The sequence below is a fragment of the Magallana gigas genome, chromosome 5 (assembly GCF_963853765.1).
Source record: "Magallana gigas chromosome 5, xbMagGiga1.1, whole genome shotgun sequence".
Classification (NCBI taxonomy): domain Eukaryota; kingdom Metazoa; phylum Mollusca; class Bivalvia; order Ostreida; family Ostreidae; genus Magallana; species Magallana gigas.
The window spans coordinates 16,397,813-16,414,121 of NC_088857.1; the positions used below are offsets into that span (position 1 = coordinate 16,397,813).

The 16,309-nt window shown below is 32.0% G+C and overlaps 1 protein-coding gene across 1 annotated transcript in view; it reads right to left on the reverse strand.

The window, feature by feature from the left end:
- Positions 1-14,440: 14,440 nt before the first annotated feature.
- Positions 14,441-16,309, reverse strand: part of LOC105324611 (serine-rich adhesin for platelets) — a 28,688-nt gene continuing 26,819 nt past the window's right edge. Inside the window, exons 13-14 of the mRNA XM_066086359.1 lie at positions 15,140-15,165; positions 14,441-14,640 (exon numbers count right to left, since the gene is read on the reverse strand). Of these exons, the coding sequence (XP_065942431.1) occupies positions 14,570-14,640; positions 15,140-15,165 (97 nt within the window). The 3' untranslated portion in view covers positions 14,441-14,569. The remainder of the gene's footprint in view (positions 14,641-15,139; positions 15,166-16,309) is intronic.

The window sequence follows — 16,309 nt, forward strand, 5'->3', positions numbered from 1 at the left end:
ACTTTCACCATGTTAAACAATATTTTGTTTTCAACATGTTGTGCAATATCAGCACTTTTAAATAAAAAAATCTCTCCATTTGCATTTTTTTTTCACCTGGGCTATGCTTGGTTACACTCCAATAATTTTATTTTCTTATTCAATATAGGCAACAAAATCATCTCTGTCTGTTGAATTCTTCTCCTAAAATGGGCTCTATCAATGGCATAATTCATCCATTCACCTTTCCTATCTTCGTATGGAACTAACAGAGTGTGAACGTTATCGTTAAACTGAACTTTTTTCATTGATAACTTTGTCTGTCTTGCATTCATCGTGTTTCATATCAGGCGCTCACTGGGGCATAACTCTACGTTTTAATAAAATTTCTTTAGTTCCCCAGCTGTCTGCAAAATCGTAACCGTTTCGGGTCACTTCTCTAAAATCTTTTATACAAGCTGTCTTATTGTCAAACCAACGACTCTCATTCAATGTCCACGTTTTGGGATTTTTCTCATCTTTTTTCAATGCACTCCAAGCTATAATTTTCCATTTGTACTGTACTCCTCGACAATCCATAATGAAATGATTGTTTTTACATAAATGAATAACTAAAAATCATTTTTTTTGCGCATGCTCATTATCTGGTATAGTAATTAACTCTATAATGAATATGTTTCTATGCGAACTCTATAATGATACCTTTCTAAATATAATGGTGACGAACAAGCTCTGTACAGAACCTTTTCTATAAATAGCTATGCCATCACCTCTATATTCAATCCTCCAATGAGAACACGACCTCTATAAATTTACTGCTCTAAAAAGTCCCCCTCTATAGGGCCTCAATAGTAACTACGTCATCACCTCTATATACAGTCCACCAATGAGAACACGACCTCTATATTGCTACCTTTTCTAAAAATACCCTCTAGGTGGCCCTAATAATTACGTCATCGCCTATACCTCCACCTCTATATCACGGTATATGCTGCTGTTACTTATAATTTTCATATTTTTTTTTTAAAATGTAATCAAATTAAACTCTTATTTCATGAGCTGCACCCTTATATTTTTACCCCTCAGTTTAACACTTTAATTGCTGGATGAAAATCATATCCAACTACAAATCATGAGATCCTATATTATGCAGTTCTTTACATCTTATGCCGGGCATTTATTTTTCATCATTCTTAATATAAAGAGGATGGATTTCAAAGTTTTTTAGCTCACCTGAGCTGAAAGCTCAAGTGAGCTTTTCTGATCACCCGTTGTCCGTCGTCCGTCTGTCCGTCCGTCCGTCCGTCAGTCCGTCCGTCTGTCTGTCCGTCTGTAAACTTTTAACATTTTGATGTAAACCACTTGGTTAAATTTAACCAAATTTGGCACAAATCATCCTTATAAGAAGGCGAATATGAATTGCAAAAATAAAAGGCCAGATTGTATTCAAAGCGGAGAAAACCTCGAAACTGTAAAAAAGGGGGGTGCATTTTAAAAAATCTTCTTCTTAAGAACTACTGAGTTAATCTTAACGTAATTTAGCATAAATCATCCTTACGGAAAGGAAAATATAAATTGCAAAAATTATAGTCGAACTCTGTTCCAAATTTGAGATATTTGCGAAAATACTAATAAAGAATGGCTCGTTATTCCATATACGTAGACTGGCAATTCATTGTGATAGACTGGTCTTATGACAGGCATCGCCAGTCTACCGCATCTCGAAAACGAGGTTCTTTGTTTGAAGCTGGCAGTTTGTTGTGCAACAGTTCACATGCGAATATAATCTATGAAACATGGAAATAACATTGGTGCCGATTATTGTGAAGTAAATTGAGGTTAAATATTTCAACGCGTTGTCATTTTCACTTGTGAGGGTGGTTTTAGCTTGTTTTGAATTTTTCGTTTCATTTTGCTTTTTAACTTGGGAAACAATCGCCTTGTATTTGGAACATTAACTTCGGTAAATAGGCAGTTGATTGTTTACCTGCGAAAATGATAAAATCTGATGCATTAACAACGTACTAAAGTGCATTTCCCTTTGTTTTTATTGTTTATTAATTTCTAATTGTGTCAACAAGGATCAAACAAGGGAGCGACTTTGATTGAAATAATCGATTTTTGATCGGTAACTTCGCCGGAATTTTCTCCGAAAGAGAATTTGAAGTAGCCATGAATTCCGAGTTTATAATCGTGTAATTTAAATCCAAAGACAATAAAAAGATGTTTATGAATCTGAAAAGACGTTTTCACAGCCTCAGTTAACTGGTTAAACCCTGTTGTGATTAATCACCCGCGACTGTCTTATCTTTAGAGGTTATAAATACGGGTGATGCAAACACATATACCGTGCATTGAAAATTACAATCGATAATCATTACATTTCTTGTTGATACTACAATTAGAAGGTAACTTGTAATTATTTAATAACTCTGCCAAATTAATGCAAAACCGTTTGTTTACAGTTATCTTCAAAACTAAAAACTGTTGTAATTGGGTCATAGGGTAGGACTAATTTCTCCAAAATACACAGTGCATAAACTGATTTTGTGTCACCTGGCTAGCTCAATTACAAAACATTTTATCTATATAATGTATGAATGCATTAAATAAAATGAAATTTAACAAATTGAATAAGTTTTTTAAAGTTGCCTATCATTCTACGACTGACGCTGAAATGTTTGTTGATGATTGGAATTGTCTTGCTAAACATTATATACTTGTGTACAGAAAAATCAAAAGGATGATGTGCTATAACTACTTTCTGGGGTCCTCTCTCATTTGATAAATTATTTGTAATCTGCAACAATTTTGGTATTTTTCAAACGAGTAAATAAAAACTTCTTTTTAACAGTTCTGACACATTATAATTATGAGGATATCCGTGCATTATCATTATTTTAAAGAAAATATTGCAGCAGAAAATCATCTTGGTTTGTAGCCGTTTGTTGTTTTTGAGGGAATATGAAATAATTAATGGGCCTTAGTACAAAACTGATACCTGTATGCCTGACAATATATTAAATTATATAGCTTTTTAACACATCATGTGACAACATTTTCCAGTCAAATGTTTTCATCGATCAAGTGAGTAAGGATATTAAACGTCACACAAGTTTACATCAGGTAAACAATTATTTAAGGGAAGACCAATTAAGTTTTTTACTGTAGCCTTAGCAACTTTTGCCACAGAGTTCAAACACTGCGTACTGCCTTCCAGACTAGCTGGCGATTCTCTGTCCGTCAATCTTTCAGTGTTAACTTTCACATATGAGACATCAGCTGTGATAATGAAATGTATCTCATCTGCATGGTATATTCATAGAGCTTGGCATCTTAAATAAACACACCAAAAATATTCACTTAGATGTGGAAAATGATAATTACACTAATTTAAGTTCGATATTTTTTTTCATAAATATCAATTTATCAAACAAGAAATATTGCAGGTAAATGGTAACTACCTTTTCCAGTATTTTCATCATATAAAATAAATATGCATTGCATGGCCTCTAAGACAACATATTAATGAAATAAAATGTTGGCATCCTTTAATTGTGTAGATTCAAAATGTTCAAATTATGATTACACACAATGGGTGCTGATTTTTTAACTGATATACGTCTTAGGAAATGTATGATTTTTTTTTTATCTTAAATGAGCTAATACTGTTCACATATGTGCAAAAACTGTAGGAAATAATATGCCGGTGTTATATATAATTAATATATCACAATATATTTTCACCCCTACCCCTTTATAAAATATTGAGTTTTAGGTCAGAAAATTATCATGGTACTTAACTTTGCTAAATATTAAATTTTACTGTTCGTAATTATTTAAGGACACACGAGACGTTCCTCAATTTTATATAATTTTCCTTGATAAATTATTCCTTATTTATTAACATTTAAACCTGTTAATTCCCAAAAATTCAAGGTTTATTACCAGGCTATTTTTAGAGCTATAATATTTAGAATTTTCCTTAAAATAGCATGCAAAATGCATTTGAATGCTTATAAATAAAGTCAAAGTATATATTTTCAATTGAACACTTTATATCTAAATAAAAAAAGTATCATATAACAGGAAAATATAATTATGGAATTACTTGGTGGAAATCTTCACATTGTGGAGATAGGAAAAAATAGAAAAAAATGGAACTCAAGATAGGTCGCGTCTGACCGTTAAGTGTGTTAAGTCAATGTACTTCGCCATTGTTGCTGAGGTGAGCGATGTGGCCCATGGGCCTCTTGTTTCACTTCTGTATATTAATTGTCATAGCGGGGCCCTTCCTGACTGGTCAGATTTCTAGTTGTATTGATATTATGAGCTCTTATTTTGAAATTACATGATTTTTAGCTCCATAGGCCATAGTATGATTTTCTGATAAAGATTTGTCCGTTGTCTGTCGATGTCGTCGTTGTCGTTGTAAACTTTTCACATTTTCATCTTTTTCTCCAGAACCACTGGGCCGATTTCAACCAAACTTGTCATAAAGCATCATTAAGTAAACGGGGTTTAAGTTTCTTCAAATGAAGAGCCGCACCCTTTTTTTAAGGAGATATAATTAAGAATTATTGAATATAATTTGGTATTTTTAAAAATCTTTTCAGAAACTAATCAGCCAGGAAAACTGAAACTGTGGAAGCTCCCCCAGGTAGTGTAGATTCAAATTTATTCAAATCATGATCCCCGGGGGGAAGAGTGGTTCACGATGGTGGGATCAAGTTTTACAATGGAATACATAGTAAAAATCTTTAAAAATCAAAAAAAATGTAAGGCCAGAAATGCTCAAATTTGTAAAGAAGCATCTTCGAATAATTTAATTTCATACACATTGAAGCTTTTGATTGGATTAGCCAGTCACATGACAGTGTTTTATATTTTATAAAGAATGTTGCCCTTGGGGCCACGCCCCCTTGACAACAATGAGCCGGAACTACTTTTTCCATTACTTCCTGTTTACATTAGAGATCATATAATACATATATTATATACAATCTTAAACCTTGAAAAATAAATATCATTAAAAAATTGTTTGTATTGTTCATTTAAACAATTAAGACAAAGTTTATACCAAATATATTATTGAGACAAAATTTAGATGCAACTATAGTAACTATAACTGTGCCGGATAAGTATGCCAGTGCCAAGGTGGCATTTTTGCACCCGCTTAAGATGCAGTTTCGGAAAAATCTATATATACCAAATGATAGACAATTGTCTAGAGAGTATATAACCACTTTTGTTTTAAGTGTTTCACCTGACAGGTGAGATATTTACCTTTAAAAATTAATATCCCATAGGAAAATGATAATTTCCATAGGAGAATTGATTCTCCTACAGGAAATATTGACAATCCTTCAGGATTTTTAAAAAGTCCTATAGGAATTATATTTCCCATAGGAGAATGGTATTTCCTGTAGGAATTTGATTCAGACTTGTAGTTTTCCTACAGGATATTAAGTTTTCCTATCGGATTTTATCAAATACTATCGAAATTGAAATTCCTATAGGAAGTTCTTGTATTCCGATAAGAAATTTCAAATTTCCTATAGGAATACTGTTTTTCCTGTGGGAAAAATTATTTTCCTATAGGAATTTGTTTTTAAAAGGTAAATATCTCACCTGACAGGTGAGATACAATGACAACAAAGGTGGTTTTTTGCTATTTAAACAATGGTCTATCATATGGCATATTTAAATTTTTCGATTTATGCAGCTTAGACGGGTACAAAAATGCCACCTTGGCACTGGCATACGGTAATTATCCGGCACAGTGTTAGTTGTTTGGTTTGTTGTCGTCTGCTATAAACAACATGGCAGATTTTGAGATGCTAGGTGTAGGGGAGACTGTAGAGATTATAGAAATTGATTGGGACACACTGCACCAATTACTGGATGGTGAATTTGATGTCTCAACATCAACAAATGAAACAGAGGAGGAGCTTGAGAGGGTTTTAAGCCCAATAAAAACAGAAGAAACAATGCTGCAAGAGCCATCCTATAGCAAGAGATTTAAATCTGTCAGTGATGCAGAAATTCAGGATCTTAAAGAAAGAAGACAGTCAAAAGCCACAAAATCTAACACTAAGTGGGGATTAAATTTGTTTCAAGGTAAATTTATGATTTATATATTTAATGAAGTGCTCAAATTGAAAATATTAAGTCATCATCACTTAAATTTTGTACATCCAGATTGGGACTTGAACCCAAATTCCCCACACAAAATGCATGGTTGTTTTAACATTAAGCTATCTGGATTTATAAACATGTAAATAAGCATGATAAATAATTTGATATGTTCAAAACAAAAATTTCAAATTTCATTACAGAATGGAGTGTTGAGGCTCTTAGGCAGCCAACCAACTTTCATTCAATTTCTGCACCTGAGCTCCATAGCCATCTTGAAAAGTTCTATGCAGAGGCTGCACTAAGGCCAAATGAAAAAAGGTCTCAATCTACGACCAAACAACAAGCGTCTGAATATCATAACAATACATTCAAAAGCATATAAAGGTCAGCATTAAACCGTCACATTCATGATGTTGGACGACAATTTGATATTGTATGTGACCGAGAAAAACCTACAAGATGGCCTCTCACGACCAATCAAACACAAAGAAATCATTCCTAAACAGGACACCTAGACAAAATTTCTGCCTATGTTTTCGGGGAACCAACACCAATCTCTTTAAGATTCCGAATCTGGTTACTTATTGCAATTCAATTTATCAGAAGGGGGTTAGAATTAAATGAACAACTACAAACTGATTCATTTGAATTTCATGTTGATGAAAATAAACAGGAATATGTTGCTTTGTCACATGAAACGAAACAGAAAAATTGGCAAGAAGGAATTGATGCAAATGAAAACCCGAAAGAGAAAAGAATGTATGAGGTACCTTCTGCTGGGGCAAGATGTCCAGTCGCCTCTTTGAAACACTACCTCTCGAAGTTGGACCCTAAGGCAACATTTTTATTTAACAGATGTTCAAAGGAAGCGCTTAAATCTCCAACAACTGAGGAAATTTGGTACACAGATGTTCCGATAAAAAAATACCAATTCACGCGGTTCATGGCCGACATTTGTAAAAATGCAAAATGCAGTAAAACTTACACTGCACATAGCCTACAGTGTACGCGCACCCTCAATTCAAGTATTGAACGACGCAGGTTTTGAGGTTCGACACATTATGCATATGAGTGGCCATAAAAATGAATCATCTGTGAGAAGTTATAGTAGAGATTCATTGTTCTATTTACCAGAAGGTTTATAAAGCGTAAACTGCCCCAAACCATTTTATATCGTATAAAACTAATAAATTTTAAACTCATTCCTTAAGTATTGTACATGTAGATTTAAGTTTGTTCAAATCATGGTCCCCGGAGTTAGGATGGGGCCACAATAGGGGATGAGTTTTTACATTGGAATACATAGAGAAAATCTTTGCAAATCTTCTTCTCAAAAACCAATAGGTCAGAAAAGCTCAAATTTGTGTGGAAGCATCCTGAGACAGGAAGTGTACATTCAAGTTTGTCATCTCCCGGGTATAGTGGGGAAACAATGGTGGGGAGTGTTAAATTTTTACTTGGGAATAAATAGAGGAAAATCTTTAAAAAAATCTTCTGGAAAAGCATTCTGCCAAAAAAAAGTGAAACTTGTGTGGAAGTACAGATTGTGCAGATTGAAGTTTGATCATGATTCCCTGGAGAAAAGTGGCGCCACAATTGGGGGGGGGGGGTTGTTAAATAGTGTAGCAGTCTCATATTCTATGATTTAATTACAAGTACATGTATAGTACATATGCATCATTTCATTTTGATATTTTCATGATTTTTTGAATGCATATATATTGGATTCTATAATTATTAAATTGATCTTAAAATATATTAGTGTGCATTCATTCATGACAACTTAATTTGTAGAAAGGTCCAGAGTTGCCTTTAGGGCAGTAATTATAGTTTGGTCAAAGTTAAGTTGTGTCTTTTAATCTCACTGGTGTTTTAGTTTGTTTCTTGTTTGTCTAATTGGTTGGTCAATTTCCCTCCAAAAGTTCTTTGGGTTTTAGTTTAATCTTTGTCAAGGGTTTGAAGAGAGCAGACTGTAATAAAAGTGTACAGACGTTTTTGACAAATTACATCTCTTCTTGGTAAGTTAATCTAATATCACTAATATTAATATCATTTATAATATTTCTACTAAATGTCAAATCAGTATTTAATCATATTTATAATTCTTTTGCACTTTCTCTGATTGAATGAATAGTGAGAGAGAAACTTTTGAAATAATAAGATAAAGTTAAAAGTATAGTTATAACTGAAGTTTCCCTAAAAGTGTTTTAATTAAAACTACTTTTATGATAGTGTAATAGTTACATAATTAATTACAGAATGCACATATACCTTGCAATTGAGTCGTATTGATCTTGGTTCAACTTGTACATAGGGCCTATTCCCATAGAATGCTATTTGTATGTTCATATGCCTAGAATATCATATTAATGTATTATATGCATTACATAATTATAGCAATAGTTTAATAACTGAAACGTAAATGCATGTAAATTGATATAAAGGAGATACTATGTATATTGTAGTTTACTTATATGAGTTATCTCCCTTTATAAAGTTAAATTACTTCAATATATTGATTGTACATCAATACGTAATTACTTGAAGTTTATGTGTTTTATGCCGTATATTCATATTTGTTATATTGTTTTTACAGGGTCAAATCTATTTATATAACTGGTGATAATAAAAGCCCGTTAATCGAACCCTAACAGGAGTGTTGATTTCTTCTATACATCAACGGATAAACCTGTTACAATAGGAATATAAAACAATCTAAAGCAACAAACGGGTTTTGGTAAATTGTGGATAAAAATCGGCATATTTCTTTAATATAACTCTTTATGTTAGATCCACTGTACTGAATTGTCAAGATATTTTGAATTTTTAAAATTCTTAGTTCTTACAATGTATTTATGTACCATATTAAATATAACAATGTTTTCAACATCAGAAACATAATTAAGGAATAAGGAATCATACTTTTAGTTTTATGAGGTGATAATTTCGGTCGGGGCGTGGTCAAATCCAAAAAAGCCCGAAGGGCTTTGTGATAGATTTGACCATGCTCCGACCGAAATTATCACCTCATGATATTCAAAGAATGATTCCTTATTACTTATATTCATATTATTTCCAAATTTTACACTTTAAAACAACATTATTTTAGAACCACTATTTCTTCATGTAGCAAATGCTATGTATTACTACGCGGCGCAGCCAATATTTTTTCTTGGTAATGCTATAAGACACGCCCATTTTGTGTCACTCATGTTTTATGAATTTTTCAGGTTTTACGGTTCAAAATTGATTCGCAGACAAAGACAGATGAAAATGTAAATATTAACATATAACTATTTTGATACGGATCAACCGTTGACCAAAGAGAGCATTTCATATGAATTTTTTGGAAATCAAAGTACTGAAGTACTGACGGGAGTTGATTTTATCGATTATTATTTATTTTAAAATCAACTTATCTTGCAAGGCAATTAGTTTCTAGTCTGTAGTTGAATTTTGCACTTTTTTATAATATGGAGTTTTAGACTTTTCTGACAAGAATTTCGAGAAACACCATATGAATCATGTTGTGTAATATTTAAAGATGGATTTTAAACTATGTATTAGTAATCGAAACAATTCTAAAAGATTTATGGATCCAAGCACTATTGATGTCGAACTTTCGTCTCGTTCAACCAGACGTTCGGCTGTCTCCGTTAATCTCCGACAAGCAAGAGAGCCTCTTTGCTTGTCGGAGATTTACGGAGACAGTCGAGCGTTTGGTTGAACGAGACTATATTAAACTCTGGCGTAGGAATACATGAGACTACAATAATATCTAACTTGTTCGTATTATATAAAATCTGACTATTTTCAAAGTGGTTATAGATACGTTTCCTTGAAAAACAATGCTTAAGCATACATTACATCGAATTTTCTATTATTTTCAAGAACTAAGTCTTGTCAGCGGTGGTGATTTGTGCTTAGGTCCAAACACTGTTTCACTTTCGGTTTGCCAGAGTAACTGCATTAGAGAGTTGATTAAAATCAACTCCCAAAAATACAAAATAAAAGGACATTTTTGAAAGATTTGATTATTGAAATTATTAAAACTACATTGATAAATAATTATCGTGCTCTTATCTTTAAAAAAACATTGACCAAAAAGGCATCGGCCAAATCACTCATCTTTTCTTTTTTTTTTATCTGAAAAGCTTTATGAAATCAAAAATAATATGAACAAACAGCTTGTACGTGTTATTTTGCTTCCATTTTGATTTTAAACAAATTATTTATAGGCTCTACAGAAGATGACGTCTTTATTAATTTTAACCCCAATTAAGATCCCGTTCAATTGTCTGAATTTATCATATTTCATACTTTAAGTTAATCAAAATTTTAACAGAAACAACCTGAACTGTTTAAGGATTTTATTATATATTTTCCTACATAGATTAGACCGTATCCCCTCCACACGCACTCAACAAACGGTGACCCTCTCTTGCCTCATATTGGTTTGAAACAAAATAAAACATATTTCTTTTTGCTTATTTTCATTTCAACTCTCAAGTAATAGCATCCGAATTCATTGATAGATTAGCACACAAGAGGCAAAGTTTTAAGATAGAAAATATATTTCATTCATCTTTTCTACAATACCGCTTTGTCAAGTTCAACCACACTTGGTTCAGGGCATCTTTGAGTAAAGTGCTTTCACGTTTATTTAAATCCAGACCCAGATGCCCTAGGGAGAATAATTAAGAAAATAAAAATAGGGTAGTTTGTTTATAAATCCTTTTCGCGAGGACCATATAACCCTAATGGGGTCATTGTAAAATAATCTGAAAACGTTTTTATATTACCTTTCTTTCATTTAAATTTTACATAGTATTTCTTTTTTTCTTTTTTTTGGAAAAAATAGGGTTATTTTTTAATATCTAATTAAATGTAAATAAAATTGCCGCCCCCCCCCCCCAAATTATGACTTTTTACTATTTCGATATTACGAATTATTATGATTTTTTTTAAAATCACCAGATAAATATTAAATTTATTCAGATAGTAGTATTTAACTTATGTACGAGTTTTTTTCTGGATATTTCAAATAATTTTTTTCTGCTGATACAGTATTGATAATCACAACAAAGACCTTTCTACAATAGTCAATAATTTATTCAGATAATAACTATAGAAGATTGGTCATTAAGTAGAAAACATTTGTTCATGTGCAAGGATAAAAACAATAAAAATATCACATAAGCTCAGCACTCACAACCCATTTACCGGGAATAATATAATTGAAAACTATACTTGGCTGATTGTAAATTATTGGAATATTGATTTACATTGAAAAATATGCTTCAGATTGGTTTTCCACTGCACTTTTTGGAATGACAATATTGAGAGATGTATAGATAATCTATATAAATATAATAAATATCATTTCATTCAATTATTTCAATAGACATTTGTACTAAACAGAATTAAGCTTTAATTTACATATATTTGCTTAAATGAAAAAAATATATCTGTACATTTAAAGCAATAAAAAGTATAAAATTTTTCGAAAATCTGTTTATTCTTTCCTAATACATTTTTTCACTTTGTAGAAATTTTAACACAAGATCATGTTAAATGTAGATGCATCTTTCTGTACATGTATAAACATAACTTTTAATATATTGTTTTACTAACAGAGCACAATGACTTGTACATGTGAAATGTCAAAAACTTTTATAATGAAAACGAAAATGAAAAACTCTTTCTTTTTCATAACAAAGATTGAAAAAATATGCTGATTTAACAATAAAAGGAATACCATACTAATCTATTCTCCATATATTGTGAACCTGATTAAGGATTTGTGAGTGGGCATGCATATTATTCATTACCACCCAGACTGTTAAAATTATTATTATGAATAACTGCTCCCATATATTCACTACAGAATAACCATTCAACAATCACAACAATTAAAAAAACTGTGTGTATTCTCACCACAACCAATCAATGTAAATAAATTAAATGCAATACTAACTGTACTTCTCAATGCAAACTTGTTTAAACGTGAAAGAGGGAATAAATCAAGTTACTGTACCTTTTTAAAGATGCTTCCCGATACAGAGATGTAAATTGCAAAATTTTAAGTCATATTTACTAAAATGTATAATTAAATGCAAAAATAAGAGTATGTTATGCAAACTTGTAAAAATGTGATAGAAAGAATACAGTTAAATATATAACACTTGCAGATATTTCTGAGAAGAGATATGTCAGTCAAGAAATGTCGAGTCATTTCACAAAAAATACATGAAAGTTTGTGTTAAGTTCATGTAAAATATGATTAAATTACTATATGAAGTCAATAATGTACATTCCTCTGCAAGCACCTAACTACAATGTTTAATTTACAACAATAACAATTGTTATTCAATACATGTATTACAAATCTACAGAATATGTAAAAGGAATATTTTCCACTGTACAATATGCAATTCGAAATAAAACAAACAAATATATCAAAAAAGATTTTCCTATTCTATTGATACAATGATAAATAAAAAAAACAATTTTACACGATCCGTTCAATTAAGCTTCCAATACTGACAATATATCACATTTCTGTTGATCCTTGATGCTGTAAAGACATTTACCACCAATGTTATATGAATGGTGTTTACTACATTGGTCAAGCACTCTAGAATACTAGCTGTGCCCTCTCATGCTATATCTGCCATCCCCCCTGAAGATGAGCCCATCCACCCCCCTGAATTCACGGTCACCACTGTGGGGTGAACAATGTTCTGTAGCTCGTTTCTTACAGCAGTTATCGTGTTTTCAGGGGTTTCCCCTGAGTGAATGTTCTTTGACACAATGTCTGTCATGTCTTCCCCTCGGGGGTGCGTATAAATGGTTTCTGATGCTGGATTGGTGGCTTCTGGGATAGATCCCCATTGGCCGACTTCACTCTACCTGAGTCATTTTGACTAATGGAGCTAGATTTCAGTTTGTCAATGTCTGACTCATCACGAGAACCGAACCCATTTTGAAGGTAAGGTTTGGGGTCTGACGAGCGTTTGGATGAGTAGGACTTTTCTGTGGTGAAGTTCCTCAATATGATTGGTTTGGGGGGCTCGGTTGTATAGGAAGCCTTTGGCACAGGTTCAGGGAGGTTCACAGCGGGGCGCTTGGAATGATGACTTTTTATCTCCATATCATCCTCAGGAACCTTAAAAATTTGGGAAATAAATTTACTGGTTTACCAAAAAATGGGTGGAATCATATTTTTCTAAACTAGCTGTTGTTGAACTTATGTTAAGTTGGTAGGTTTATTTTTTTTTGTAGGAAAGAAGGTACCCATATTTTAGGGCAAACAATGATAACTAATTAAACCAAGAACTTTTACTGAATTACTACATTATTCTAGCTAAGTACACTATAAATATTTTGTAATTTGGTTAGGGTTTGAATGGAAAAATCATGAACATTTCAAGCACCATATTTGACATATTATTTTTGGGTTTTATTTAAATTAAAAATTGTAGACTGATTTCTCTTAAGATTTATCCTTTATTTTTTGTTTTAAATAACCCACTTTTGTCAAAGACCTTTGCTATTTTCAAATAGTATAATTAGTTTTGACAGTTCCTATGTAAGTCACATGTACCCAAAGATTTTTTTTATAATATAAAGACAAAATTTAATAAGAAACTCAAAACTAATATACATGTGGAATTCTGAAGAATATTAACAGACCAATATAATTAATGCATTCATCAGAAAAAATTGTTAAATCCGATGGAATCAATCTTTTATCCACCTGGTGATCTGGAAATAGTCTTTAATATAGCAAACTAAACTGAGGAACTTTGAAAATAACAGCAGGAACTTCATGCATCTTGAAAGTGAAGGAACAATTTATCTTATTCAATATCAGTGATTCTAGAGTGAAAACAACAGGCCTGGACTCACTTCCTTGTCTGAACCCCTCCTCATGGGTTTTACCAACTGTTCATTGCCGTAAAAAATACCCTTATATGTTAGACATGTCAAACTTTATCCTTTAATATTTACATTTTCGAATTTCCAGTGTCTTTATCTGAGATAAAACCATGAATGGATTTTGTAATGTATAATCCAATACATTTCATCAATTACTATATTAATATTTAATCGTACAATTGCTGAAAATTATGTCAATATCAAAAATAAGGAATCACTCTTTGAATATTATCGGGTGATCAAATACAGTCGGGCATGATCAAATCTATTTTGAAGCTCTTCAGGCTTTATTAAGATCTGATCATTCCCGACTGTATTTGATCACTTCATAATACTCAAAGAATGATTCTTTGTTCCTTAATTAATTTAAACACTTTACAAAAAGATGGTGAATTTTGCCAATTTTTCATTGCATTGTCTAAAGAAATTGCACTCATAATAAAAAGTAGTTTCTTACCACAGTCTTTGGCATGGAGATTAGTGTCACTTCGTCGGCGGCTCTGTATGGACTTCAGGTAGTTAGCCCTTCCCGCTTGGAGCCCTGGTAACTGGGGTTTATGAACATTGGTTCATGTTTCTTCTCTGTAACCAAAAAAATAAATATAAGCAAGCAAGTTTTGTTTACTTTATATCAAGAAACAGATTTATAAAGATATCAAATTACTCATGAACATTTACTGATAAACTTAAAATAAATATCAGCTGCATACAAGTCTTTAAAATTTTTACTGTCTTTTTTGCATAACTACATACTTTTACTTTATTATCTTTTCACATGGTTTTGAACTTTAAATCATTATAATATATCAGAATCATGCACTGATAACATTTTCACACAAGTTTTACAAAATTGATTGAGTGTGATGTCCCTTTCTGTTATAAAGCTGACACCAGTAAATTAATGCATAAATTTTTTTGGCAATTTTAACAAAGCCAATGTTAGCAGTGATATAGATGATGTTTACAATCTTCCTTATTTAAATTAACAATTCTACTTCAGTAACTCTAGTCAAGGTCACAAGGTACATGCGTACTCTCCCACCCCTTATCATTTTTCTCCATAGCTCTCGCTGACACTTACCTGGGGTCTGTTCTTCCTCATTCTTCCTGCAAAAATAAATTACCAACCCATTTATAATCCAAAATAATATATGATTCTGTTATTAAACATGCAGGCACTCCATTTATGTGAAGTATATGATTCATTTCAATTTTACAAACTGATATTTTGATAACCTTGTGCAAATGAATTTATGAAAGTGTGCATGGTATGTGACAATAATTTAGAAAAAGTACACATATGTTCAGAAAGTTGATAATTACCAAGGAAGAGAAATTTCTTCTTCAGGGAAAACCTTATTTCTGCTCACAAGAACAGTCATGTCAATAGAAGGTATGAAAATTGAAGGTTATCATTCACAACACATGTTGCTTGCATTCTATTTCCTTTACACACATAAATTTCAGTTCATTGATTTTTTGCTTGAGATATCAGAATTAACAACATGCCAGAAGAAAAGTGGACTAAAGCATTCATAAATTTTTAGTGTTTGAAACGGCCTAGAGAGGTGTGACCATGAAGTAAAATTTGTTGCTTCTCAATGAAAGATCAAAATTATCAACATGCTAAAAGAAAGGAGGCTAGAGCATACAAAACTTAATATTTTAATAGTGTTTAAAACGGACTAGAGGGCTGTGACCATGAAGTAAAAATATGCATTTGTAACATCCCAATATCTTATTATTTTAAACAAGGAGTACACAACAAATAGAGCAAGGATGTATGTGAATGTGCACATTCAGAAATAATTTCATCATGACTTTACATCTAGTATCAAATAGCATTTCATTTGCTTTTAATTAAGATGAAAACATGCCTGGATGCTGGCTGCTATAAATTATTACAGTTTATATGTACAAGGAAAGCATAATTCATGCTACACAATGGTCTTATACATAAATACAGTTGAAATATGTGCAATAATGTTCATTTTCAGGAAGGGCTGTGTTTAAAGATATTTTTGCTGTGACGTTTCACCATGCATTGCTTGTACTACACCGAGATACCTCTCTCTTAACAGTGACGCTGGGGACTTATTTCCAGGGCCAGCTGACTGAGGGACTTAACAGAACAAAAACTTTGTTCTTATATGATTATTTAAGTGATATTGACAAACACATCTAAAAAAGAGATATTTGTAAAGATATGCACCAGTAGCTGACGATATTAGGGGAGATATCTGAGTAAAAT